At 47.5% G+C, this 25,376-nt stretch overlaps 4 protein-coding genes across 5 annotated transcripts; 1 reads left to right on the top strand and 3 right to left on the bottom strand.

The window, feature by feature from the left end:
• The first annotated feature begins 127 nt into the window (after positions 1-127).
• LOC120456886 (centrosomal protein of 162 kDa) lies at positions 128-25,356 on the top strand. Its single transcript, XM_039643982.1, has 7 exons — positions 128-1,173; positions 20,273-20,951; positions 21,022-21,235; positions 21,303-21,964; positions 23,517-23,707; positions 23,775-23,927; positions 24,095-25,356. The coding sequence occupies exons 1-7, from the start codon at positions 496-498 to the stop codon at positions 24,218-24,220; spliced, it is 2,703 nt and encodes a 900-aa protein (XP_039499916.1). The 5' UTR covers positions 128-495; the 3' UTR covers positions 24,221-25,356.
• On the bottom strand, positions 1,339-6,165 carry LOC120456889 (carboxypeptidase B). The gene is made up of 4 exons (XM_039643987.1): positions 5,797-6,165; positions 2,791-3,228; positions 2,566-2,719; positions 1,339-2,359 (listed from the first exon to the last, which is right to left on the bottom strand). Exons 2-4 carry the CDS (start codon positions 3,197-3,199, stop codon positions 1,582-1,584), a joined length of 1,341 nt encoding a protein of 446 aa, XP_039499921.1. The 5' UTR covers positions 3,200-3,228; positions 5,797-6,165; the 3' UTR covers positions 1,339-1,581.
• LOC120456888 (carboxypeptidase B) lies at positions 8,655-12,542 on the bottom strand. Of its 2 annotated transcripts, XM_039643985.1 has the most exons (4): positions 11,748-12,542; positions 10,022-10,360; positions 9,504-9,867; positions 8,655-9,450 (listed from the first exon to the last, which is right to left on the bottom strand). In XM_039643985.1, exons 1-4 carry the CDS (start codon positions 12,145-12,147, stop codon positions 8,658-8,660), a joined length of 1,896 nt encoding a protein of 631 aa, XP_039499919.1. In that variant the 5' UTR covers positions 12,148-12,542; the 3' UTR covers positions 8,655-8,657. The 2 variants fall into 2 exon arrangements, with proteins under 2 accessions (XP_039499919.1, XP_039499920.1); XM_039643986.2 differs by lacking the exon at positions 10,022-10,360.
• On the bottom strand, positions 12,732-20,017 carry LOC120456885 (probable serine/threonine-protein kinase kinX). Its single transcript, XM_039643981.2, has 5 exons — positions 14,921-20,017; positions 14,669-14,857; positions 13,816-13,957; positions 13,231-13,756; positions 12,732-13,164 (listed from the first exon to the last, which is right to left on the bottom strand). Exons 1-5 carry the CDS (start codon positions 17,334-17,336, stop codon positions 12,871-12,873), a joined length of 3,567 nt encoding a protein of 1,188 aa, XP_039499915.1. The 5' UTR covers positions 17,337-20,017; the 3' UTR covers positions 12,732-12,870.
• Positions 25,357-25,376: the final 20 nt, after the last annotated feature.

Genomic DNA, 25,376 nt, shown 5'->3' with positions numbered 1-25,376 from the left:
TATGCCAGAAATACGCAACTTATTGTAACGTAAAACATAAGATATAAAAACGTATTTTATTACTCCCATGACTATCGAATACTTTTCACGAGCTATCAAGCCAGGCGCCTATCGCCGTTCGCCCATCTCTACTACCCACTGTCTACAAAGTGGTGTGGGGTGTGGGTACTGCAAAAAGTGGTTTAAATGTTGTTGCCACGGCCAAACTGACGATGCGCCGCGTCCGCTGAGCCTCGTGTCCGCACCCGTGAGATCCGTGATCCCCAGGTCCGAGCTCTGGGCACCCGGAAAACACACAACGAGCACAGATTCCGACTGTTTTCGGTTTCGTTTTCAGTTGGTTTGCATAGCCAGACCAGGCAAACAAACAAACAAACACATAGAAGCATCGAGCTTATACTATACCAACGCAAAAATAGGATAAACGGAAGGCGGAGAAGTAGATAGACATCCTCTCGTTCCCTCTGATTGCGGATCAGTTCAGTTCAGCGCGCCATGTCGCAGGTGCTCAGCCCCCACAAACAAGGCGTGGCAGAGGCGGACGGGCTGGACTACACCAACAGCAGCTCAATCATCGAGTTCCTGGCCAAGGAGCAGGACTGCGGCGGAATACTGACCGATCCGGACCCGGAGTCCATATTCCAGGAGGTTAGCCGCCTGTCCGACAGCACGGACATGCGATCCGTGGATGAACTGCTGCAGGAAGCGGAGCGTCTGATCCAACAGCAGTTGCGTCTCGGCGGCATGGCCCCGGAAATGGATGGTTCCGGGCCTCTTGTTCCGCCCAAATCCCTCGTCGGAGAAGCTGCCACCGGTGGTGATGGCTCCTCCTCATCCCCGCAATCCTCGCCGCACAGCAGCATACGGCTGAATACACGCTATACCCATCGCATCGAGCATTTGCCCGCTCCCTTGCCGCCAAAAACCGTCGCAGTCAATGGCAGGAACAGGCCCAGATCCGGTTCCAAGTCGTCGGCCTCGCCCACATCCGTGCAGACGCCGCTTGAGAGCAGCAATGGTTGTGGATTTGCCGCCTTCGTGGATAACCTGCCATCGGAGTCGGTCATTTCCGAGGAGTCCACGCCCAAGGACATGGACATGGAGAACCATACGGCGGCCTTGGCGCAGCTGCAACTCCAGCTCCAGGATAATACCGATGACGACGAGGATACGGTGAGTTCCAAAGTTAGCTTTTGCAGTTTTATTTCCCAACCATTCTTATTGGTTTGCTTTTGGTCAAGTGCTCTATCTCAGGGAAGTGTAGTGCTTTACATAGTTTAATAAGCTGCTACTGTCTGATGATTTGTTTACTCCGCTCAAATAAATTCTCAATCGTTGTGTAGTAATAAATAGCGTAGATTCGTTTATTGTCCGCCGTACAGGATTCAAAGGATACAGCAGCCCACCCAAAACACACACACTCGCACTCAGTCACCAAATCAGGCATTCAAACCAACATAAATAATCCTTCACGCACACATAGAGATTACACATTACACTAGGTGGGGGTGGTGGGGTGTAAAAAAAAGCGATATAGTTTACCAATTACACCGAGATTCGGCGGCGAAGATTGGGCGGCATTTAAGCAGCTGAACTGGGGCCAATAGCCTGCGCCACCGTCTCCACCACTGTCCAGCCCTCGAGAGCTGTGTCCTTGATGAAGCGCGGCGGCAGGACAAATCCGTAGGCTCCACGGTCCCTCAGCTCGATGGTGTACACATATTTGACACCCAGCGCGGCACGGCTCCAGTCATCGGATCCACCGCCTGCGATACCCAAAACTTCATGGGTTACTGCTGCCCTGTACGACGTGCCCGTCTTCTGGAGGATTCGCTCCGCAGCCAAACTGCTCACACGCTGCAGAACACTGGCATCCTTGACCTTGACGGCCTTGTAGGCCCACGGATAAACAATCATCTGTCCGTAGCTGTGGAAGGTCAAATACGATTCCAGATTGTACTTTCTCTTGGCCAAAAACTCGGCCACCGCACGCGTTTCCCGCTCCGAAGCTGGCGAGGATCCGCGGTACGTGTCACTGCAGGGATTCGTCGACGAACCATAGCCATTCCAGCCGATGTCGAAGTTCCGATTGAGATCCACACCGCTGCACTGGGCGCGACGCGACGGTGAGCGATTCTTGCGCCACAAACGATTCGTGGTCCGACTGTATTCATAGCCATCGGGATTCATCACCGGCATTATGTACCAGGTGAGGCCGCGAATGTGCGCCGGCTGGTTCTCCCAGTCGGACATCAGCTGGTACAGGATGAAGGTCACCGTCGCGGGGCTGATCCATTCGCGGGCGTGGATGCCGCCGTCGATCCACACCTTCTTGTTCTCGCGGGGATTCTCCGAGATTCTGCGGCGATATATCAAGATTTGCTTTGGATTATTAGGAAGGAGATTAAGCTACGCTAGACGATGGACAATGGTGCCTAAAAGTAGTCAACCTATATTGGTAGCCGCTGAGAAGTATATGAAATGATTGCATACTTCTTGGCCTTTCGGCACCGCAGCTTAAAATCTATAAGATCTATAATCATATAAGCTTATACTGGCACCCACCTGAGCACTTTCAGATCGCGACCCTCGGCCGTTTGGCCAATGGTGTATAGTCGCACGATGTTGGGGAACTTGCTGCGGATCTCGCGCATGAAGCTATAGATGGTCTCCAGATCGTGGTAGTCCTTCCAGTGCATGCTGCTCCTGGCGGCCTTCTCTGTGGGTTGAATACCGTCAACATTCAATAAGATTCCGTTCGATAAGATGCTCTTGTAGCGCTCCACTTACTTGTTCTGCTTCCGAGAGTGAACGAACTTGACTGAATGCCTTCGAGCAGCTCCTCATCGATCATGGATTGAATGTTGTGGGACAGAATCTGGGGATCCAGGCGATGGGCGGATAGGAAGCTGCGAGCGGCCTTCAGTTGATCCCTGGCAATGGAGATGTCCAGGAACTTGGAGTTCTCCTTCCAGATATTGCCGCCGAACTTCTGCTCCAGCATTTGGCCCACGGGCACACGTTGTTGCATCGCCTCCGAGATGTTGTAGATCCTCCAGAGCTGCGCCTCATCGTATCTTTGGGGTATCTCATTGGCATCCAGCTGGGTGAGATTGGAGGGCAGCTCGTTGGCCGAGCTGGCTGCTGCAGCTGCAGCTGCCACAAGGAGCAGCATCAGCAGTTGAGTTTTTTGCGTCATTTTCGCTTTGATGCTATCAGCAGGTTGACCTGGAAAAGTGATTCGATCGGTGGTAATCAGTAAACAGCGAAAAGCCATCAGCACAATGTTATCACGCGTAAAAAGCAGTTTCATTAATTAACTTCTGATCAGTGCTAAAGGAGAAACTGGCCTTGGTAACCAACCCACAGTTATTGGTCAAATATTAGTTAGCATCTAAGGTGGCTTTAATAGGATGAATACAATGTGTGTCACGATTTTCATATTGTTATTTATGGCATCTATTAAGCCGCTAGTTGCAACCAACAAATGGTAATGTCCATTGCCAGTTGATTGCTAAACTCTAAAGGTTAAAATAGTACACGCTTGTTTGGTTTGCAATAAAATCACGCTATTTATGACCAAAGTGCTTGCCTTTTTCGAGTCACCCGCAGTTGGGGAATAAACAAACCAGTGCCAGTGTTAACTTAGTTTCACTATTATGAATAGCATTTCAATATAACCTTGTCGCCCATCGATGCGCTGGGCGAATGAAATTAAAATAATCATATGTACCTTCAACCAAATCGTTCATGTACCGAGAACTAAATGAAAAACGAAACTATGTGCACACTGGGTGCAAACTCCAACTGGTATCGGTGAAAATAATTGTTACAGCAAAAGTTCCTCTAATTACCGGCACACAAAAATAGAACAAAAAAATGTTTCCGTTTTCATTGTTGGTGGTTTTGGGTTATCTAGATGTGTGAGTTACACGTAACACTGTTTTTTGTGTGTGCGCTTGTCATTGCCAATGAAGTAATTAAAATTAGTAGATAGCGTTAATGGTTTTGCAATCTTTTCCATGGAAACACACGTGAGTTTCAGGATCTTTTTGTGCCAAACAGAAATGAATATACATGATTTTAAAGGCAAAATGGTAAAAATAATAGTTAATAGTTAATGCTAACGAGATACTTATCAAGGCAACCCAAGTGTTCGAAAACATTTGTATTTCTGTACGTGCATTTGATTTCTAGTATACAACTCAATCACTCAACCAATTTGCATTGTTTTACGGATTCTGATGGCATCGAGCGATTGATCGTTTTGATCGTTTGAATCATTTGAATCGTATGAATCGTTCGATCCGTGAATTCCCTCAGTTCTGAGAAGTTCCGGGGTTTATTGCCTTATTGACTCAATCAGAGTTTCGTGTTTACGTTTCCACTGTTTTGTATGCACAATGATGGATGAGATGGATGGATGTTTCAACTGCGTCTTGGTCACTGGACCCTAAGAACTAGATTATGGGCTTGGGCCTAGAAACTTTTCCTGGTCGTCTTACCGATTTCGAAACGCCGTGTTTAACGCTTCTGTGCTAATTTCCCTGGCCCGTTTTTATTTCTTTTTTTTTTTTGAGTTTTTGTAGTTTTTGTTTTCATTTCGGTTTTTTTTATGGATGCGTATTTGTATTTTCGTGTTTATTTTCTTTTTATTGCCAGGCAGAAAGTGGCACTTGAACGTTGGGAGGGAGGTGGTCGTCTCCGTTTCTCCGTTTCTCTGTGTCTCCAAGTCTCTTAGTCTCCGAACCCCGAGAACTGGTTCTCAGATCTCAGATCTCAGATCTCAGATGTCCGATCTCGGGAGTCGAATGTGGAGTACACAGTACAAACACAGTTTCGGATTGGGTTTCGCTTTGTTTCGGTTTCATTTCGCTGCTGTTCACCTCGACCTTCGTGCCCCCCGGTTCTCCTTCCATTAAGTTGTGCGTTTATGCCTGCATTTCATTCCGAAAAGTAAACAGTTTAAGAATCAGATCTTAGATTCAGAGTCTGAATCTGAATACTCCCAGTTGAAGTTACTGTTCAATTGAATCCGACAATAAAGCCCTATAAGCATCATATAATCGCATCTCTGGTAATATAAACTTCTGTCTGAAATTGAATATATCATTTACATTCAATCATCAAGAGATCGGAAATTATGGAAATTGTGAACTATAAAAAATGCATTAGATTGTTACTAATTGCCTCTTAATTCGTTAACAAAGAGGCGTATAATAAAGTATATTTCGCGTGAAATTTCTCGCATTTTAGCACTTTCGACGAATGCGAAAGACGGCAACATTTTAAGTTCCTCCGCTGAGTGGCCAAATAATTAAAATTCAAAACCTGTTTTGAAACGACGCCGGTGCATTTTGCACTTCCTTGTTCGTTGTAATTTAATTAATTTTTTTCTTTTTTTTTAAGCCTTTTTTTATTCATAAATATTTTCTGAAGTCCTGCATTCTTTGTCAATCTTCAACCCCATTCATTTGCAATTCTCCCCCAAATTTTACACAGTCATCCTGCAGTCTGCAGTCTTTTTACAGTCTGCATCCCTGATGTTTTGCAATTCTTTCGGCCGTTTGTAAGAATCACCCCTTTTCTTCGCAAGTCCTCCCTTTTACCTCCACTCCCTTCTCCTCTGAAGCTTTGCACTTCACTTTCTTCCGAATTCTCCTCCACTTCATTTCGTTTGCGTTCTTGCCTTCTTTTTTCCACTTTTGACAAATTAGTTTAGTTTATAGCATTTTCGTTGCGTTCTTTCACTTTTTTTTTATATTTTTTTACTTTGTTTTTGCCTATTCCACTTACGGTTTTTTGTTGATTGCGATTGCTGCGCCTGTTCTTCTTCTTCCTCCAGTTGCCGGCTCTTCGGAAGAGAGTGCACTTTGCGAATATGTGTGTTTGTGTGTGTGCGTGTGTGGGAGAGAGTGTGTCGCTGGGCGAGCTACAAACTTCGACTAAATGCTGATTGTATGCGCTTCAATTTTATATTGCCGCTCTGTCGGCGCAAGGGAGCCGTTATTCAAAAAAAAAAAACCAAAATTATTTTAAATTAAAAAAATAATAAAAAAAAAACGAACACAACAAACGAAACCGAGAATTACAAAACAACAACAACAACACCAAAGCTCAAGAGTGTTGTAAATGTTTGCGCTGACCGACGACCGATCTTTAAAGCGATCGTCGCGTAAATGGAAATTGGAAATGGAAACGACAGCGACGCCGGCAGCAAGGCGGCAGCGCAGCTGCAGAGGCGGCGGCAGAGAGCGATGAGGAAGAGTGCGAGAGGGAGCGGGAGCGGGAGAGGTGGAGGAGATCCCCCAGTGCACCACGCACACGCGCTGTCTCTTTCTCTGGCATCTGCATCCCACCATCTTATGACGTTGGTTTGGGGAGGGGGAAGGGGGCGCGAGAGGGAGAGGGAGAGGGAGAGAGAATGCATGGCCCACGCCCACGCCAGCAGCTGTCTCCCTTGCACCCGCGACATTGACACTTTGACTCAGTCACACACATTGAGTTGCACTCGCATGCATTTAACGGTGCATTTCGCACCGGGGACCGTCCACTTGCTAACATGTGTACATATGTATGTCAACTGAACAATGAAAAGGGACTCAAATGCATCATTAGTCACGGCTTCAGTTTGAAAAAACCTTTTTTGTTATCCGTAGTTTTCTGGAAAATAATGGCCAAGTTGTATTGTTTTTTTTTTGGAACATCCTACTATAACATTTCCGGTGTTTAAAGATATTCTTACTGTTCAGTGGTGCTGGTTATGAATCACTGGGGATCAAAGTCGAACAAATTGTTTCGCTGTTACCTGGTATTTCCAAAGATGATATAAATCCCAGTCTTAATCAACTATTTAATTATTAATTAAAATGTTTTACTTTAGCCATAAATTTTTACAAGCGTCTTAAACGTTTTTAATTCATTGCAAGTGGTGGAAATGCAGTGGAAATACCCCGTGCATAAAGTGGTAGCGAAGGTGCAAAGTTGTACATCTCGACATTTGAGGCAATATAATATTCAATCAATCTATCATCATAACCAATAATGATGATTGCTCGTTATGAAACGTCGATCGCATGTAACGGAAATGATAATAAAATTAATGAATTCACACTCGACAAGCAAGTTCAAGATATATTGTATATATGTACATGTATGTATGCACATATGTATATACACATATTCCCATCTCTTTTCGACTGCAGCTGATTTTTGAACACAAGTGCGATTGTAAATTGCATTTTCAATTGTATCACTAACTCAAAATCACCGCGTGTGTGTGTGTAAGTGTGTGTTTGTTTAATGGATTGTGTGATTGTGTGATTGTGTGACGGGGCGATTTTGACCCACTTGGCGAGTTTTACTTTCTTTTGCCTTTGATCAGCTGCCCCGCCCACCGCCGCCCCGCCGCCCACAAATGTTTTTTTTTCGCCGCCAGGCATTATTTATTTTTGATTTGTTTCTGGCTTTTTTCCGGTGTTTCGCTTCATTTTTTTTTTATTTCACCTTTTTGTGGTGCACAGATTTTCACTTTTAACCCTTTTTTCGAGAGTGCGGCCACAATGGTTGGTTTTTTTTTTTTGGGGCACCTTTCTTGTTTGCTGTCGGTTGATTGTACAGTAAATGCTGGATACACGAAAAGAAATTCGTATATTATCAAAATACCCATCTTATATCCTATTCTTTTGGTGTGAAAACTGCTTGCCGTTCTCTTGTTAGTTTTAGGGCAGGGTCTTTTGTTAATTTTTTCCATACATATGTACATACATATGACATGTTAATAACAATATAATTTCGGTTTATTTTCCTTATCGCTCAAATCACTTTCTTCGATAGCTGCGGGCCTTTCGCTTAATTTCTATATGCATGCGCAAAATAAATCCAATCAAATATGCAACAACAAACAACAAGAAGCAACGAGCAGCAAAACACAAAAACAAAAAAAATAATAATAAATAAAAAATAAATAAGGCGGCCACGGCTGAAAAACAAAACGTCGTAAGCGTTGTGGTTCGAGCTTACTGGTTTTTGAAACGCGATTGAAAGTGAAAGTTGGCGCCCTCTCTCTCTCGCGCTCGCGCTCTCTATTGCCGCCCCTCTCGCTCCCAGCTTTCTTTTCCTTTCTTCACTTCACTTCACTTCACTTTATTCTTGTTGACCAAATTCGCCGCTTGTTTTTTTGATAACTTTACATAAGATCGTTAATGAATAATGGCTTTTACGATATGCGCGATTGCGAAATCTATAATCGAAATTGGCAGCGAATCCAAAACGTGGCCTAAAAGTTTACTGCTTTTTCTCTCTCTGTTGCCACCTTCCAATCCCCCCAAAACAAGGCCCAAAGAGACTCCGCAATGAAAAGGCCCACTCTCTCCGGAGAATTCGATTTTTAGACCGCTTTCTACGCGCGAGCTTTTCCCGACCACTTCAGCCTGAAAGTATGCAGCTGACACAAAATAAATTCAAATTTTTATGGTAAAGAAAATTAGCTAAGAAACTACTATTTATATCCAATAATTTTCCAAATAACTACTATTTATATCCAATAATTTTCCAAATAAATATGTACGAGTTCAATTAAGATCCTGATGCTTGATCCAGCTTGATCCAACCTGTAGATTAGATTAGATAGTTTAATGTCGCTCCACCCGTTTCCTTTACTCCAATTGCTGAGCAATGGTGCGCAGGAACTCGAAGACCTCCTCGCCGGACTCCACGATGTAGTGCGGCGGCAGCAGGTAGCCATAGCGTCCCTGGTCCTTGAGGAACATGTTGAACACCAGCTGCGGTCCAATGCGATCCTGCACCCAATCGGCCGAGTTGCCCGGGCGCGCCAACTTCTGGCGGTAGCTGGTGCCCGACGTGTACTCCGCCTGGTTGAGTCGTCGCAGTGCGAGCACTGCCCTCCTTGCTGTCTGCTTGAGATCCCGCTGATTCTCCGTCACGTAGTCCGCATCGCCCCAGGGATACGTGATGGCCTGCCCGTAGCCGCCCAGGGACACATAGGCACCCAAATACTCGCGCATTCCGGAGAGGAAACTGCGCACAGCACGACTCTCCGGCTCGGAGAAGCTCTGCGCTCCGCGATAGAGATTCTTGCAGGGATTGCTCGTCGATCCGGTGCCATCCCAACCGTAGTCAAAGTTTCGGTCCAAATTAACACCATAGCAACCACTGGCAGTGTCGTAGCCACGGTTCTTCGTCCACAGGCGATCCGTGTGGCGGGAGTACTGGTAGCCATCGGGATTTGCCAGCGGCAGGAAGTACCAATCGATGCGGCGCATCGCCCTCTCCGCCCTGCTCTGCCTCTGACCCCCACCCTTCGGCCTGCCCCAGAGATAGGTCAGCTTGGCTATGGCGTAGGTGAGGGCGGCAGGACTCAACCAATCCCTGGCCTGCAGGCCAGCATCCACGAACACCGCCCAGTTATCGGGATTCCCATTGGAGACCCTGAAAAAGTCATACTCTTCATACTTTTCCAAGTGATCTGATGGCAAACTCACCTGATGACCTCCAGTGGCCGCTTGTTGCGCGTGACCCCAATCTGGATGAGTTCCACATTTTCCTCGTAGGTCTCGAGCAGCGTCTGCAGGAACTGCTTGATGTCCGCCTGATCGTGGTAACGCCGCCAGTTCATCGTTGAACCCGGTACTTCCATCCATGGCAGCGAATTGTTGCGCACGGAATCCAATGGATGTTCCACGGCCGGCACTTCCACGTAGGTCTCATCGATGGCCGTTTCAATGTCGTCGATCATTATGTTGTAGCTGTAGCCCACCTGGTCCATGAACTTGCGGGCATCGGCCACGTTGCGTTGCTCGATGAGGATGTCGATGCCATCCTGGTTGATATTCCACACCTCGCTGCCTGAAAGAAGTCGAAAAGCGTTAGGAAGGTCGTAATTCCTTTTTGAATTCGGAATTGGGTTAATGGCATATTCACATTAGTTGGTAGCTTAGATATTTGGATATTTTTGCATATTTAAGACCTAAAGACTGGCACGTTATGCATATGTTTATACCGAAGTGCCTCCAAAAGGCTCTGAGTTCCGGCTGTTCCAGCCGCGTTTCGTGGACCTTCCACAGCTGGAAGCCGTAGTATCGCTGCACCTGGCTGCCATTCCGGTAGCGCCTGTTTATCTGGAACGAGGAGCCCGGCGACAGGAAGTCGAAGCGACGCAGATCCAGCGGCGATAGCCACTGCAAGCCCTCCAGCGTGGACTCGTACAGCTCGCTGCTATTGAGGGTCAGCAGGGCGAGGGGCAGACCGGAGATTCCGGAGATCTCCGGCACGGAGACGCTGCGCCACAGCAGCAGCTTCTGGCCAAGAACCGATCCGATGAGGGCCACAAACGTGAGCGCTTCCAGTGGCGGCATCTTCGAACTGAATATCAAACTGGGTTCTCGTCTTTTTTGGGTTCTGGGTTAGCGGTTCTCTGAATTATGCGAAAACCACAAATTTATGCGTGCGAATGCGTGCTCAGGTGGCCGAGCTGACCTGACCTGACCCGACCCGCCCTGACCCCTCCCAGACCGCGCCTCTCATCGGGACAGACGCGGTCAAGACACTAGCAGCTGGCGATCGATTACAAATGGGTTGTTCGTCATAACTCTACTAAAAATGGCCATACTGCTAAAAGAAATGCTGTTGTGTGCAGCTAATTACCAAAACTAACCATCCCATTCACTTTTTGAAAAATTTTGACAAATTAATTTTTTTTGTTTTCAATTTTTTGCATTTTTGGTAAGGGTAACATCGTCAAAATTGGCGAAAAATGGGTCAAATTTTACATGTCAAAGTTGGAATGCAATTCGATTGGGAATTTAATAACGAGCTCAACGAGGTATAACAATCCATATTTGGACCATTATTAAGAATGTTCTGATCAAAATACTGATAATAATATTCGCAAAAAACCAGAAAATCGATTTTCGCCAAAATTTCAATATTTACGATTGGTATTTTCGGTATAACTTGACTAAAAATGGTCCGAAAGTGAAAAGAATTACATATTTGTACTCCTAATTACCAATACTAACCTACCAAATCACTTTTTGACCGACATTGTTAAAATAATTTTCGGCCAAATTTTCGCATTTTTTGTAAGGGGTAACATCATCAAAATTTGCAAAAAATGGCTAAAAAATAGAATCACCTTTTAAGGATACCGTTCGATTGGAAATTTAATTACGAATTCAACGAGATGTGGCATTCCATAATCAGACAAATATTATCTAAGAAATATTCAAAAAACTGATTATTTTATGGCCAAAAGTCTGAAAAACGGATTTCGGTAAAATTAAAACAATTTTCAATGGCCATTTTAATCGTAACTTGGCTAAAAATGATCGTAAAGATGAAAGAATAACTGTTTTGAGCAGCTAATAACCAATGCAAACCATTCCTGTCACTTTTGGAGAAATTATTTTTTTTGCGAATTTTTGCATTTTTTGTAAGGGGTGACATCATCAAAATATGCAAAAAATGGCAAAAATAATTTTTTTTAAGATTTGAATGCCAATCGGTTGGAGGTCAAATTGCGAGCTCAAAAAGGTATGGCAATTGATTTTATAACCATTTTTCGCATTGATATGGCCAAAACACTGCATACGCAAGTGTAAGCGCTAGTAGCTCTAGTTTCGCGGCCGCGAGTGTGTGGGGCAAGGCTTGACAATTTCTCTTCTATTCTATTGTTGTGGCATGACAGACTTCTTGAAAGCGCCTGCGGGCATTAGTTTTAAACTCACCGAATAAAGCGACCACCTCGTTGAATTGGGCATCCGGCGAAGCCAGCACCTGTCGCTCCTCAGCCACCTCGTCGTCCTCCTCCTCCCGCTCCGCCATGGATGAGCCCCGGGTGGCGTTGAAGTTCAGCTTCCACAGCTGCGCACCGCGGTAGCTCACATAGTTGGCATCCAGTTCGCTGCGCAGCTCCGAGATTCTGCCGCGTTCGGATGGCGAACTCAACGACAAGGGGTGCAGATATCGCAGCAGGTGACCCACACCGCCGCCAAAGAATGGTAGCCTCGTTAGCTGACTATCGGTGCGTGCTAAGTCCGTATAGCTGCGGCCGCCCACCTGCTCCCATTTCGCAGTGATTAGTAGCATTAGCGGCAGCCACGCCCACTTCCAGGGTAGGCGTTGCATATTATTGGAATATTCTGGGAATAGTATCGCGAATCTTGAGGTGCGATCGATTGGGCAGTTGGTGCGGATTTAATGCGTTCGCAAATCGATCGGTGAGCCGCAGCCTCCGGCTAACGGTTTTTCGCGTTCTCAATTCTTCGTTCTCCATTCTTCGTTCACCATTCATCGTTCTCCGTTCTCCGTTCTCCATTCTCCGAGCCGCGTTCTTCTCGTCTTCCGATTGCCCAATTAAGGCCAACGCATTTGCATATTGACGAAATGCCGCTGATTTTGATGCTTTTCATTTCGGACTTTTACTTTGGTTGGTTGCCTGTTATACTGTGATACTGTCATACTGTTATACTGCTGGGAAGAAGGCAGCTACCGATTCTTCACACGCAAACTATTAGCATCAATTTGGCTGCTCTCTTTGAGCATATAACATTTACATTTTGTTTGTTTGTTAATTAAAGAATTAACACTTTATTGCCGCCAGTTAAAACACTTGTACGTTTTTCTCAATTATTTTTAATTTTTTTTTTCAATTTTAATAAACATTTTTCAGTCTATTTAGATGAGCTTTCTCGTTTTTCTTTTTTGTTGTGTGTGTGTGCTTTTGTGTGTGTTCAATTTGTCTAGTTACAAGTAGAATAAATAAATAAATAAATAGTATTCATATAAATAGCAAAAAAAAAAATCATTAGGCTGATTTACAAACAAATCGCATTGAGCTAAGTATCCAGACTAGTGGCCACGCCTCCGGCTGCCACTGCTGTTCCTGGCCACCGACTTTCCGCGTCCCTGGGCAATGGCCCTGGCCACGGTATCGGCGAAGGTCACGCCATCCTTGCCATTGTACTGGATGAAGCGGGCGGGCAGGACGAAGCCGTAACGTCCGGTGTCGCCCATTTCAATGGTGTAGGCGTACTTGATGCCCGCTATGCCCTTGGCCCAGTCATCGGAGCCGCCGGCGGCCGGGTACAAAGTTGTGGCGGAGGAACCCACCGTATACTTCACGCCCGTCGACTTGGTGATGCTCTGTAACAAAGGGATATAATTAATTAAGAGGCTGAACACTAACATTCGATTTAAGGGACAACTCACCGTTCCCGCCTGTCGCGCCACACGATCCAGATCGGCACGATCCTGGGTCAGCTGGTAGTCGTAGCCCCAAGGATACAGGATGTACTGGCCATAGCTGTGGAACGAGAGGTACGCCTGGAAGGTTTCGCGCGGGAATCCGCTGATGAACTTGGAGATGTAGAAGGTCTCCGGCTCGGAGAAGGCCTTGCTGCCGCGATACGTCTGCGAGCAGGGACTGGCGGAGGTGCCCTTGCCGCCCCACTTGTAGCCAAAGTTACGGTTCAGATCCACTCCGGGACACTGGCGGCCATGGGCGCGCATGTTCTTGCGCCAGAGGCGATCGGTGGTGTGCGAGTATTCGTAGCCATCGGGATTGGCCACCGGATGGATGTACCAGTTGATGCTGCGCATGTGCTCGGGCAGATCCTCCCATCCCTCGACCAGCTGGTTGGCAATGTAGGTGACCGTGGCCGGGCTGATCCACTCGCGTGCATGCATGCCACCATCGATCCAGATGCCAGGGTTACGGGCATTGCCATTGGAAATCCTGAGGAAAGAAAACATATATATTATATATATTACATTGCATTAGAGGTGCACACTCACTTGAGAATCTTCAGTGGTCGCTTCTCCACCGAGTAGCCAATGATCTCCGTGGAGCAAATATCCGGATAGGTTTTGGCCATGTAGTCAATGAAGCCATGGATGTCCTCCAGGCGATGGTAGGCCTGCCAGGTGAGGCGATGTCCTGCGGCGAATACAAAATGCAAAGCAGATAAATATGATGTACTAACCCCTTTTGGTTCATTCAACTTGCTGCTGTCAATTCACAGCGAGCAAAGGGAACTTGGCACTCGGCCCCTCAACTTGAACCCCGAACCCAGAACCCCGAACCCAGAACACAGAACCCTTGGCAATGAACCCTCAAAGGAGACACCTCCTTGTCTTGGCGTCGTCTGGCGTTCCCCGTTTCGCCGGCTATCGATTAAACAACAGCGTCTTGCAAGGACCTGGCCCCTTTTCTCCGGGTGCGTTCTGGAGTTCAGGAGTTCAGGAGTTGGGAGTTGGGGCAACGTGGCACGTGGCACGTGGCACGTTCCTATGGCAAAGCCACTTTGCGCTTGATGACTTTTCACACGCCCCTCGCCAAGTGCATTAAATGCTCGTTTGCGGCGACACCTCGCTTCGGTAAAAAGGGGTGGCACCGACCTACCGCCTGTCAATCAAAAGCGCTTACTCCACACACAAAAAAAAAAACAAAAAAATAATAGAAAGGATATATCCTTTGGCACCACGAATAGCGGGTGTTTGAGTCAAGACAAACTTCTTAGGGACCATAACTTGTACGTTTTCAGGCTTTATAAACACAGTTTTGAGATCTTCGCAAGATTAGTTACACTTACACTTCATTCTGCACTTGATTTGAATTCACTATTGGATTGCTCTTGTTTTGACTTACCCTTGCGGTTCTGGAGTTCGGCAATCTTCTCCGCTGGGGGATTCTCCTTCTCGATGACTCGCTGCAGATTGTCGATGAGTACGATCCGGGAAAGATTAGCGGCGCGAATGTGGCGCTCGGCGGCGGCCAAGACTTGTGGCTTCAGCAGATAGTCCACCTCCTGCTTGACCTCCTTCCACAGTTGGCCATCTAAACAAGAGTTAAGATAGGATTAGCTATTGAAGGTACTAGGGCTTCAGATGGGGCACTCACCATATTTGGACTGCAGTTCGTCGGCCATTCGCTTATCCTTGTCGGTCTGGACCACGATGCGCCACACTTGGGCGCCATCATAGCGCCGCAGATGGGCATTGAATGGTGACTCCTCCTCCGTCTTGGGCAGATTCGTTTCCGATGGCTGCTGCTGCTGCTGCTGCTGCTGATGCAGGAACGAGGCGTTGACGTAGTTCAGCACACTATCCTGCACCTGAATGGGTTGCGATGGCACCTGGGGCTGGGGCACCACCATGGGAATGATGGTGGTCAGCAGGGACGATTCGATGGGCTTGGTTTCCTTCTCTGGCTGCTGGGCTTCCTGCTCCACTTGGACTTCGTTTTGGGTCGAGTCGGATTGGATTTCATCTTGTTGCTTAGATGGGATTTCAGCTGGCACTTCTGGAGTGTTTTCAACTGGGGTTTCCGCTGGAACTTCAGCGAGAACCTGAACTGGAAGAGGATCAGCAGGGAGTTCAGCTGGGATTTCCATTGGAGTTTCAGCAGGGGTTTCAACAGGAGTTTCAGCTGGGGTTTCGGCTGGGATTTCAGCAGGGATCTCGGCAGGGATTTCAGCAGGGGTTTCAGCTGGGATTTCAGCAGCGATCTCGGCAGGAATCTCGGCAGGGATCTCATCAGCAGTTTCTTCTGGTTTCACTTCGGGAATAGCTGGCTGGGTCTCGGCATCATTCTGGACCTCCTCCTCTGGCTTGGCATCTTCCTGTTGCTTGATTTCCTCCTCGGGCTTGGATTCTTCAAGTGGCTTAGCCTCCTCCTCAATTTGAACTTCCTCCTCTGGCTTGGCTTCCTCTGGAATTTCAGCAGGCGCAATCTCCGCTTGAACTTGTTGCTCTGGGGCAATCTCGACTGGCTCGTCATTCGAAGGCTGGGCAATAAAATCCGGATCCGTTGCATCGGCCAAGGCTGGCTGCTCGGGTTCCTTTTCCTGTTCCTGTTCCTTCACCTTTTCCTGCTCAATTTCTATGGCTTCTGTAACTGGGGACTGTTGGTCCTCGCTTTCCGGCTCCGGTACCTGGTGGTCACTGGCCTCGGCCAATTCTTCGGGCACCAGGTTGTCCATAGCGGCAGTTAGGCCATCTTCAATGCCCTCGACCAGGGTTTCCATCAGGGATGCCTCCGTGGTGTCCACCTCGTTATCACTGACCTTCTCGGCCTCGGCCTCGACTTCGGGTTCCTTTTCTGGCTGGGACTCTGCTTCTGGCTGGGATTCAGCCTCTGGTTGGGCTTCTACTTCAGGCTGGGCTTCCACTTCTGGCTGGGATTCAGGTTCTGATTGAGACTCAGCTTCTGGCTGGGCTTCTACTTCTGGCTGAGGTTCAACCTCTGGCTGAGATTCCACTTCAGGTTGGGTTTCAACCTCTGGCTGGGATTCCGTTTCTTGCTGGGACTCTACTTCTGGTAGGGGCTCCATTTCTGGCTGGGATTCCACTTCTGGTTGGGACTCCACTTCTGGCTGGGATTCCACTTCTGGCTGGGATTCCACTTCTGGTTGAGCTTCCACTTCTGGCTGAGCTTCAATCTCTGGCTTCCTCTCCGCCTGTTCACCATCAGATTCTGACTGAGATTCCTCTGGTTGCACCTGTTCCGGCTGAGTTTCCGATGCCTCGGGCACTTGATCATCCATGGCAGCTGCGGATTCCTCTTCCAATTCCTCCACGGCACTTTCGGTGGCAGCAGGAGATTTCTCATCCTCTGGCTGTTCATCGTTTAAGGGAACTGGTGCCGATTCGGTGGCCAAGTCCACGGTTTGCTCCAGCTGAGCCTCCTGGCTAGCTGGTTTCATCAGGACCACATGTTCCTCGATGGACTCGGGCTGCTGTTGTTCGTTCTCCGCGTCGTCGTGCTCCGTTTCTGGCTGGGATTCGGCCACCGTGATGTCGCTGGGCAGCTCCACAAGCTGCATGGCCGGGCTGGAATCGCTCTCCAGCGCCAGCATGTCGGAGGATGATGAGCCTGAGGGTTCCGATTCGGGATCGGCTTCAATGGAGTTGCGATTGACGTGCTCGGTGTCTTCCAGTTGGCTGGCCACCGTATCGGGCACCAGCATATACATGTCCGATGAGTCGGCTGATGGAATGGAGGTGAGCTTCATGTCGTCCACGAGAACATCCTGCTGCTGCGGCTGCGGCTGCTGTTGATCCGCTGGCAGCTCGTTCCTCTCGAGTGCGAGGCGATCCAGCGACATGGACGCCACCTGGTTAAAACCAAGGTTAAGGACTAGGAGCAGAGAGCCGATGGTGACTATTCTTTTGGGGGAAATCCCCTCGTTGGCAGCGCTGCCACGCGATCTCGCGTTGTACATCTTAGCGGGATCTGACTGTGAACCGTAATGAGACATGTCCCATTGGTGGAGTGGCGCTTTTATACCAACGCTGGGAAAGTATTGCCATTTCATTTTCGATATTTCTCTCCACGCTGCCACCGCCGCAGTCGGCGTCGCTCTGCCGCCGTCGACGTCGCTGCCCGCTTACACTGGCCATCAAAAAGAGTGGAACTTGTTATGTATGTTAATGTGTGTCTTCCAAGTGTCCGAAGCCCCGTGGCTCTCTTCCTTGTGAGAGACTCTTATGTTAATCCCCCCAGCAAGTGTCATCGGCATAACCATATCTGCCGCCCAGCATTTCAACCATCTTCGAATGCGACAACGATCCCACATTTCCATACCCATACCCATACCCATACCCATACCATAGACCAGGTCGCCTGGTCGCTCTCGCTTTCTTTCGGGATCGATGCGGCGCATAACACGAAATTGATAATCGAAATATATGTATATATGCACTGCTATAACAGATCAAATGCCACGATAAGCCCCCAAAATTTCTTGAGAAACTCACATAAAGCGGTTAGGATCTATAGACTTATAGCTGCCTTAAGAAGGTTATTATAATATATGCCAAATAAATATATATTTTGACTAATTCCTACTTATAACATACACATATAATAAGAGAAGTTGTAATGAGAAAATAAAGTGAAAATAAGGCAAATATCACTGCACACATTTCAGCTCTGCAGTTAAGCACTGTTGAGCTTCCGATGCCATAAATAACTTTTTCCCAATTAAATATTAAATGTAGCACTCCGCAAGTGCGCAAGTGCGCAAGTGCGCAAGTGCCATCAGCTGTCACAATTATCGAGTGATCGACTTTCTATATGCACAGCAAATCATTCTGAAGCTCCATTTCCATATCGATCTCGATCTCAATCTCAATCTCGATCTCGATCTCGATCTGAATCGCTGAATCAGCGGGGGCCCCAATTGTGATAAACGATGTCAATTGGCAATGGCGTGTTAACTGCAATGCGCATTGTCATAGCAATCGTTTTTGAAATCGTGCTATATATATATATATATATATATATATGTGTGTAAATATTTATTGAGCAAATGCAGCAGGACGCACCCGTGATTCCTCGGATTTGGCACACGAACTCACACGCTGATCATCATGTATCTTGCGTGTTGTGCTGGCGCGCTTTTTTAAAAGTTTCCAATTTGCTCATTGACATGATTTCTGAATAAGTTGTTTTGTCGCTTTTTTATTTGCACTCGAATATTATATATTTGTATTGGTATTACCCACGCTCTGCTCTCTAATCAACCGCACCTCGTTGGCGGGCAAACAATTGCCGGTTCCATCGGTTTGGTTCCATTGCTGTTTTTACCGCGCGCTCCTTTCACTTTATAAGTGGAGTTTATCAAATGACAATTGAGGAAGAGCGAGAGTTCAAGTAATTGCAATCGCCACCGCCATCGCCATCGCCATTGCCTGGGTCAAGTAGTGAAATTGTCCCAATAGTCAGCTATACATATATGTATGTAGTTGCTTGGGGCAAGTGCCTCTCGATTTGCTTTACCATTTGGCAACCGACTGATAATGAATCTAATAGATGCGTTAATGTTGTGGCGTGAAATGCACAAACTATTGCTAATTGCCAATTTGGTTAACATCCTTATCGATGCCCATACATGTAATAAATCCTATTAAATAAATACGAATTAACCTTTAACTATTAAAGTGGCTCAATAGGTAAATAAACCAGCGATCTCTAAACTAAGTAGAACCATTACAAATCAAGTACCCCACCACATCATATAGGTTCACACATTTCAAGCTGATTTCCAAGTGGAAAGTGGCAGCTCCATAAAATTCACAAAAGTATGAATGAAGTGAATGGTGCAAACGAGTTGGAGGTGTACGATGCTTTCCAGGTAGATTCTACTACCAGCCTGGCGGAGTCGATGAAAGCGAGAGTGGGCATCGAATGTCAGTCAATCGCTGGCGGCTAAATGCCGAAAAAGGCCACTTCAAAACCAATGCACACACACACACACCAACACACACCAACACACACCAACACACACATACAATCACGCACACACACATGCCGACGAGCACAGTGGGACAATGGGCAATGTTGGGCGGAGTGGGAGGTTCGGTGCCACGAACTTTCTTTCTTCATCGATATTTCGCTGCTTTTTGTCGAGTGCATTGTTGTTGTTGTTATTGTTGTTGTTGTTGTTGTTGCCGCTGCTGCTGCTGCACGCCCACATCATCCCAATTATCTCCTTACGCTCACGGGCACCCATAAGACCATGGCACCATGTGCCACTTGACAGTCGATAGCGTTTGACGAGGGTGTTGCTGCCGCGCACAGTGGGCCAAAAGCTAGTTCGTTGCCTAAGTCTTTCGTTTTGGCAACTCACTTCAAACCTAAAGTTTGAATGAATTTGTTAAATATAACTAATTGTGGGAATACTTTGATTTGCTGTTTGAAACAGCATCTAGCCAACATTTTACTAATGCCATTTTAAGCACTTGGATCCACTGTCCACTTGGACATAAAGTTGTCATTGTGGCGTGTATTTCTAGTGTACTGTCTTTGTACTTCCACTGGCCTGCTCTGTTTGCCATCTCGCCAGAGGATGGTTGTTGGTGGGGGCACCGAAAGAAACCGCCCAGCGGCGACAAGTATTAAGTATTATTGTTATTCTCGCAACGCGCACCTTCACGGCTCGTTTTGTGGCCCATTAGCGTTGAGCTGCCACACCCCAGGAGCACCTCCCCTGCACTTTCACATGTCCGTACGTCCCCGTGGCCGCGACTCATCGAACCTCTTCATCTTTCACGTAGTCTGTAAATGAGACATTAAGTATGGGTCGGGCCTTCAAATTTGCGAGGAAAAACCGAACTGTAAAATGCTGTAAAATGCTTTTCTCAATAATAGTTAAGTGGAGCATGAGTTAACTGCAGAAAATGTTGAGGAAATATTTCCTACTTTCCCCAGTATTTATGTTCTACATGCTCGCTTTCATATTATTTGCAGATGGAGGAGATCACCGAGGCGGAGGTGGACGCCCCCACTTTTTCGCGGCCTGAGGACACTGGCAACTCGGTGAGGAGTCCTCCTGGCAGGCTGTCCAATGGTCAAGGGCAGTCTTACAGCAAGCCCAGTCAGTCCAGTCAGTCCAGTCAGCCCATTCGACCAATGGCCAGCTACAGCGAGAAGGCGGTGGGCAGCTCACCCAAGCGCATGGTCAGCACCTTGACCTCACCCATCGAGCAGATCGCTTGCAGTGTTTCCCGGGAGCATGCGCTCAAGCTGGAGATCGAGCAGCTGCAGGAGCGCCTCAAGGACACCGAGGAGCGACTGGCCTCCGTTCGCCTGCAGAGCGACTCGCTGTCGCAGACGCAGCGTGCGCTCCGGGAGCACAACAGCCGGCTGCAGGAGGAGTCCGAGATGCTCAAGCTGGATGTGCAGCATCTCAATGAGTGCGCCAATGCCTTGAGGGCGGAACTGCAAGCGGCTCGCCGCGATCGTGGTGAGGCGCTCCAAATGCAGCGCTCCCTGCGCGAGGAACTCGAGGAGGCGCACCAGGAGCGGCGGCGAACCGGGGAGGGCAAGGAGAAGGACAGCCGCGCCATCCAGGACCTGCAGCGCCAGTGTCGCGAGATGGAGCGGATACTCATGCGCAAGCATCCGGACTCCGTGTCCGCGCTGATAGGTGCGTTTACACTAGCCTAACACTAATGTTATGTTTTGAACTTTCTGATTCTGGTTTTCCTCTCCTCTAGTGGCGTCCAAGAGTCCGGGCATGTGTCCGCTAAACGACCAGGAGAACTTAACCAGTCGCAAGCTGCTGGAGCAGCGCATTGCCCAGCTGGAATCTGATGCCAAGGAGCAGGATCGTAAGGCGCAACAGATTCTGGCCAATGTCCAGGCGCGCTTCAACTCGGTGCAAGCCAAATATGAGACGCACATCGCGGACCTGGAGACGCAGGTTCTTAGGTGGGTCCCAGCAAAGAGGTTGCTCACAAGCACATTGAATTATCAAGGTTTCTTTTGATATCCACAGCCTCCAGGAGATCAACACAAAGCTGAACGAGCAGATAGAATCGCAGGTGCGCACCTTGGATCGCTATATGCAAAAGCGGGCGGATAGGTACTACAACAATTGCACCCAAACGGAGCCATTGGAGGATGACGGATCAGTCGGCGGTGGTCTGAACCACGGAAGAGCTACCCCAGTCAGCTCGACCACAATGGGCACCCAAACACAGGCGGCAATTGGAACGCGGGATCACAGTACCAACACCATTGGCTGCCCCTCGCCGGCGCTCGTGTGCCAGCAGCAACACCTCCATCCAGCGCATGGCCACCTCCATCCACATGCACCGTCCGCAAGCAGCAGCACCAGCAGCACGGCCAATTCCACGCCGAACACGTCGCGTCCGAATTCGAAGCAAAGTGGCGGTCAAAGGCGTTCGCCACTGGTCACCGCCGGCCCCTCCAAGCTGCCCATCTCGCAGTCGGACTCGACGCTCTCACTGCTCAGCCATGGCGGCGGAGGATCCAAGGAGGAGGCACAATTGCTCAGCTCCGTGCGGAGCATGCGCGTCGATCTGGCCATCAAAAACAAGGCAATGCAGCGTCTTACGCGGGAGCTGGATGAATGCAAGAAGACCATACGGAAGCTGCAGCGGGACAGGGAGGCTAGTGGCTCTGGCAGCCAGCCAGGTGAGCATTGATACCCTCCACATTCGAAGTTCACATCCCCATAGCCATCGCCATCGCCATCCCCATCCTCATACCCATTGAAATCCAAAATCGAATCCAAAAACCCATCCCATAGCCCCTCTCTAATTTCGGTTGTGTTTGTGTCACTCGGTCGCCGATGGATGGCTGGTAATTTATGGACTTTCTCTGCCCGGTCAGCACGTACACTTGGTAGTTCCCCGCTCCTCTGCCCACTGCCCACTGCCTAGTGCCCACTCCACCTCCTCCTCCTCCTCCTCCTCCCAGGCCCCGCAAGCTGGGGACCCCTCACCGGCACTCCGCTTCTAGAGACCGCAAATAAATTGCTGGAATAAATCATTGTACGGCTGTCGACGCTGTCGGCCTTTTGACCACTTTTTGCACTCGTTTCAAACGGCAATTGCAGCGCAACTAAGCGGCTAAGCGGCCATCGGCCAATGGCCAAGACAAACACGTTTCAGCCAGGCCAAGACGCCTTAACCCACTGATCGTTATAGGTTAAATTCGGAGCTCTGTAATGGTTTTAAAAATATTTTATTTTATTTTGAGCTGAAACAATCTTTCTGTTGAAACTATTTTGGAAATTTTCGTTTGCTTGCTTATATTTACGAAATATTATTTGCTTGATTTTGGTGCTGTGCTAGGGTTAAAACAAACGGCCAAAACGAAACTGAAGCCACAGCGCCGCAGTTGGAGACACCGAGCGACCGAGAGACATGTGGATACACGGAGTGGAGGGCGGAGTGGGAGGCCCCATCTCGGGCACTTGGTTATGTCACCTGTGCGGCCTGACGCTTGTTTATTTACCTTTTGTCGATTTGGATTTAAATTTCTTGTTGCTATTGCTGTTGCTGTTGCTATTGCTGTTGCTGTTGCCATCGAAAAAGAAAATTCGAAAGCGAAAGTCAAAGTCAAAGACGCGGGTTTGTTTTGGCGGCGGGTCGGTGGACGCTGCTGGGGATTCGACTTGGATTGGATCAGGTCTTCTTCGGCCCCATCCTCCTCCTCTTTCTTTCACCCCGCTGCCATCGACGGCGAAATGGACGTTTTATAATGCCATGACTTGTTAGCCCAGCCGCCTCTGTCGTTGGCCAAAACGCTTAGCGTGCTTTTTATTACTTCTTTTTCTGCGTTTTGTGATTATTTTGTATTTTTTATTGTCTCGTTGTATGTGTGTGTGTGTAGTTTGATGCGATGTGCTGTGCTGTGCGCTTTTTTGTGGCTAATTAATGAGCCGTCGCTCCGTCAAATTTGTTTTGTTAATAATTGTAAATGCCAAAAGCGGACGACGGTAACCGTATAAATAGCATCATCAGCGAGTGTTTTAATTTCGTACGCGCGTGTAAAAAATGTAAATCGCTCTTCATAACTGCCGGATTATGCAATACGATTTTTGTGAAAATGTTGTATACAACATTTTGGCCACACGCAGCTCAATGAACCCCACATCTCAGCTCACATAATTGAATTATGCGTATGCGTTATATTAGATTATTACTGATATTCGCCATCTTGTGCTCTTCTAACACATCAGGCAGCAAACTGGATCTGCGGTCCCAGGCCAGCGGCGGATCCCTGCAGAGGCGCTCCAGTGGCTACGATCACCATCACCACAGTGACCACATTCCGGCGGCCACCGAAAGTCAGGCTCTGAAGGAGGCCCAAAACAAGTACCGCCTGCTGGAGGCCGACTATAAAACCCTTCACGACAAGCGGCTGCAGGACGTAAGTGATCTCACTACTTAAGTAAACTTATGTAAAGTAATGTTTAATACTTGTGTTGGGCACACAGCTGAAGACCCTGCAGAGTGCCCACGAAAGGGAACTGGCCTCCTGCAACGAGACTGTGAGGATCCTGCAGCAGCGCCTCAACGAGCGGGAGGAGGCACTGACCACCCAGAAGCGGCGCAAGGTGCCCGTGGATTACTATGCCCTGAAAGCCAAGGTACAGAAGCCAAAGCATAAGGCATAAGGCATAAAGCATAAAGCTCCCTGAAACAATCAAGATCTATTGCAAGTTCAAGAACATCCAGAACAAGTCAAGTAGAGCCGTTGATTGTTCAATGTAAATGCAAAATAAACTAATCTCTTGGACATGAATATTATTTCAAGGTATCGCTGTTGGAGAGGAGACACTCGGAGCGGGAGGAGAGACTGCATATGCTGGTGGAGGCGCTCAGCAAAGGACGGCTCAATGGTGCACTCGAGGATCTGATGCAGGAGAACAACAACAAGTAGTGGAGTTCAGAGTGTTTAGGATATTACCTAAGCCACATTGCCACATTTAATGCCAGCCAATTCGATTAGAGTCCGTCTAAGCAGAAAACATCCAATGATAAAAACAATTTTAGCCAGAACAAAAAACAGGGCTTGGTGGTAGCAAAGGGTCCGAGCACTTGCTGCCAGGTTGGATTGCGTCCGCTCAAAAATGGAACTCTAACTGGACGCACCTGCGATTTTCTCAAACCAAATTCGAATGTGTTCAAAGGGGAAACAATAAGTGTATCGACAAGTGATCGATCAGTTAGCCAACCACTTATTTATAGGCTTAAGATCTTTCCCAACAACAGCTGCAATCCAATCTGGCAACCGAATCCATTTCATCACCCTTTGCTCACCAAGGATATTGAAAGAAACAGAAAAGGATTAAAGTTATTGTAGTTCTTAGAGCAGAATGTATTTTAAATATCAGTGTTTTGATGTAGAAATTGAATGGTTTAGACCGCGTTCACACAACTTAGAAAGGGATAGCGATGGAGGTGTGAAAGAGAGCGAGCTAGCCGAAAGTTCCATGGAAGTGAAAGAGAGAGGCAGCTTGTGAAATGGCAGTTGTACTAGAAATAAGTATTTTATGTATATAGAATATCGAAGTACCGAAATTCGAAGCGATCTCAACATGAATATTATATATTTGATTTAGACGAAAGGTGCTGTACGAGCGCAATTAATTTTACCAACTTAGCAGTCGAATTTTTTTTACCTAACCCAATTATTGTGCGTTTATGAATAGAGAACTTTGAAAAAGTTAAAAACACACTAAGAACCAGGGACCGTAAATACGGGTTATTTATACCCTTTCCCAAAACTGACAGAAAATAAATGTATTCCAAAACTTGATGACATACTGAAACTGGGAATGAAAGAAGATTCTATATATTTCTCAAACAGTAGACGATAAATGTAAAGTTCACCCAGTATTTATTATGTATAACTTTTGTTAAGACTGGCATTATTTTTGGATTCTACATTTTCGAGAGATTGCGGTCCCTGTTAAGAATTGAATGGAATAGTATAGATCTCCCATAAGTAAAAACTCAAGCAGGCGGACAATTAAGACAAAAACCAAATAAAAATTCCCAGTATTCCAATTCACACCCCTTGTGATATTTATTGT

Source organism: Drosophila santomea, chromosome X (genome assembly GCF_016746245.2).
Source record: "Drosophila santomea strain STO CAGO 1482 chromosome X, Prin_Dsan_1.1, whole genome shotgun sequence".
Lineage (NCBI taxonomy): Eukaryota > Metazoa > Arthropoda > Insecta > Diptera > Drosophilidae > Drosophila > Drosophila santomea.
Note: the sequence above shows the minus strand (reverse complement) of the source record. Positions and strands in the feature narration are given on the sequence as shown.

What these genes read in the sequence shown, in the direction of transcription:
- LOC120456886 (XM_039643982.1), top strand. Translation starts at nt 496, where the DNA reads ATGTCGCAGGTGCTCAGCCCCCACAAACAAGGCGTGGCAGAGGCGGAC. An exon ending in CCGATGACGACGAGGATACG is followed by an intron (nt 1,174 to 20,272) that starts GTGAGTTCCAAA and finishes TATTATTTGCAG; the next exon opens with ATGGAGGAGATCACCGAGGC. An exon ending in TGGCTCTGGCAGCCAGCCAG is followed by an intron (nt 21,965 to 23,516) that starts GTGAGCATTGAT and finishes CTAACACATCAG; the next exon opens with GCAGCAAACTGGATCTGCGG.
- LOC120456889 (XM_039643987.1), bottom strand. Translation starts at nt 3,199, where the DNA reads ATGACGCAAAAAACTCAACTGCTGATGCTGCTCCTTGTGGCAGCTGCA. An exon ending in CACTCTCGGAAGCAGAACAA is followed by an intron (nt 2,720 to 2,790) that starts GTAAGTGGAGCG and finishes TTCAACCCACAG; the next exon opens with AGAAGGCCGCCAGGAGCAGC. An exon ending in CGCGATCTGAAAGTGCTCAG is followed by an intron (nt 2,360 to 2,565) that starts GTGGGTGCCAGT and finishes ATATCGCCGCAG; the next exon opens with AATCTCGGAGAATCCCCGCG.
- LOC120456888 (XM_039643985.1), bottom strand. Translation starts at nt 12,147, where the DNA reads ATGCAACGCCTACCCTGGAAGTGGGCGTGGCTGCCGCTAATGCTACTA. An exon ending in AGCCTTTTGGAGGCACTTCG is followed by an intron (nt 9,868 to 10,021) that starts GTATAAACATAT and finishes GACTTCTTTCAG; the next exon opens with GCAGCGAGGTGTGGAATATC. An exon ending in CGGCCACTGGAGGTCATCAG is followed by an intron (nt 9,451 to 9,503) that starts GTGAGTTTGCCA and finishes TGACTTTTTCAG; the next exon opens with GGTCTCCAATGGGAATCCCG.
- LOC120456885 (XM_039643981.2), bottom strand. Translation starts at nt 17,336, where the DNA reads ATGAAATGGCAATACTTTCCCAGCGTTGGTATAAAAGCGCCACTCCAC. An exon ending in CGAACTCCAGAACCGCAAGG is followed by an intron (nt 13,958 to 14,668) that starts GTAAGTCAAAAC and finishes TATTCGCCGCAG; the next exon opens with GACATCGCCTCACCTGGCAG. An exon ending in CGACCACTGAAGATTCTCAA is followed by an intron (nt 13,757 to 13,815) that starts GTGAGTGTGCAC and finishes TTCTTTCCTCAG; the next exon opens with GATTTCCAATGGCAATGCCC.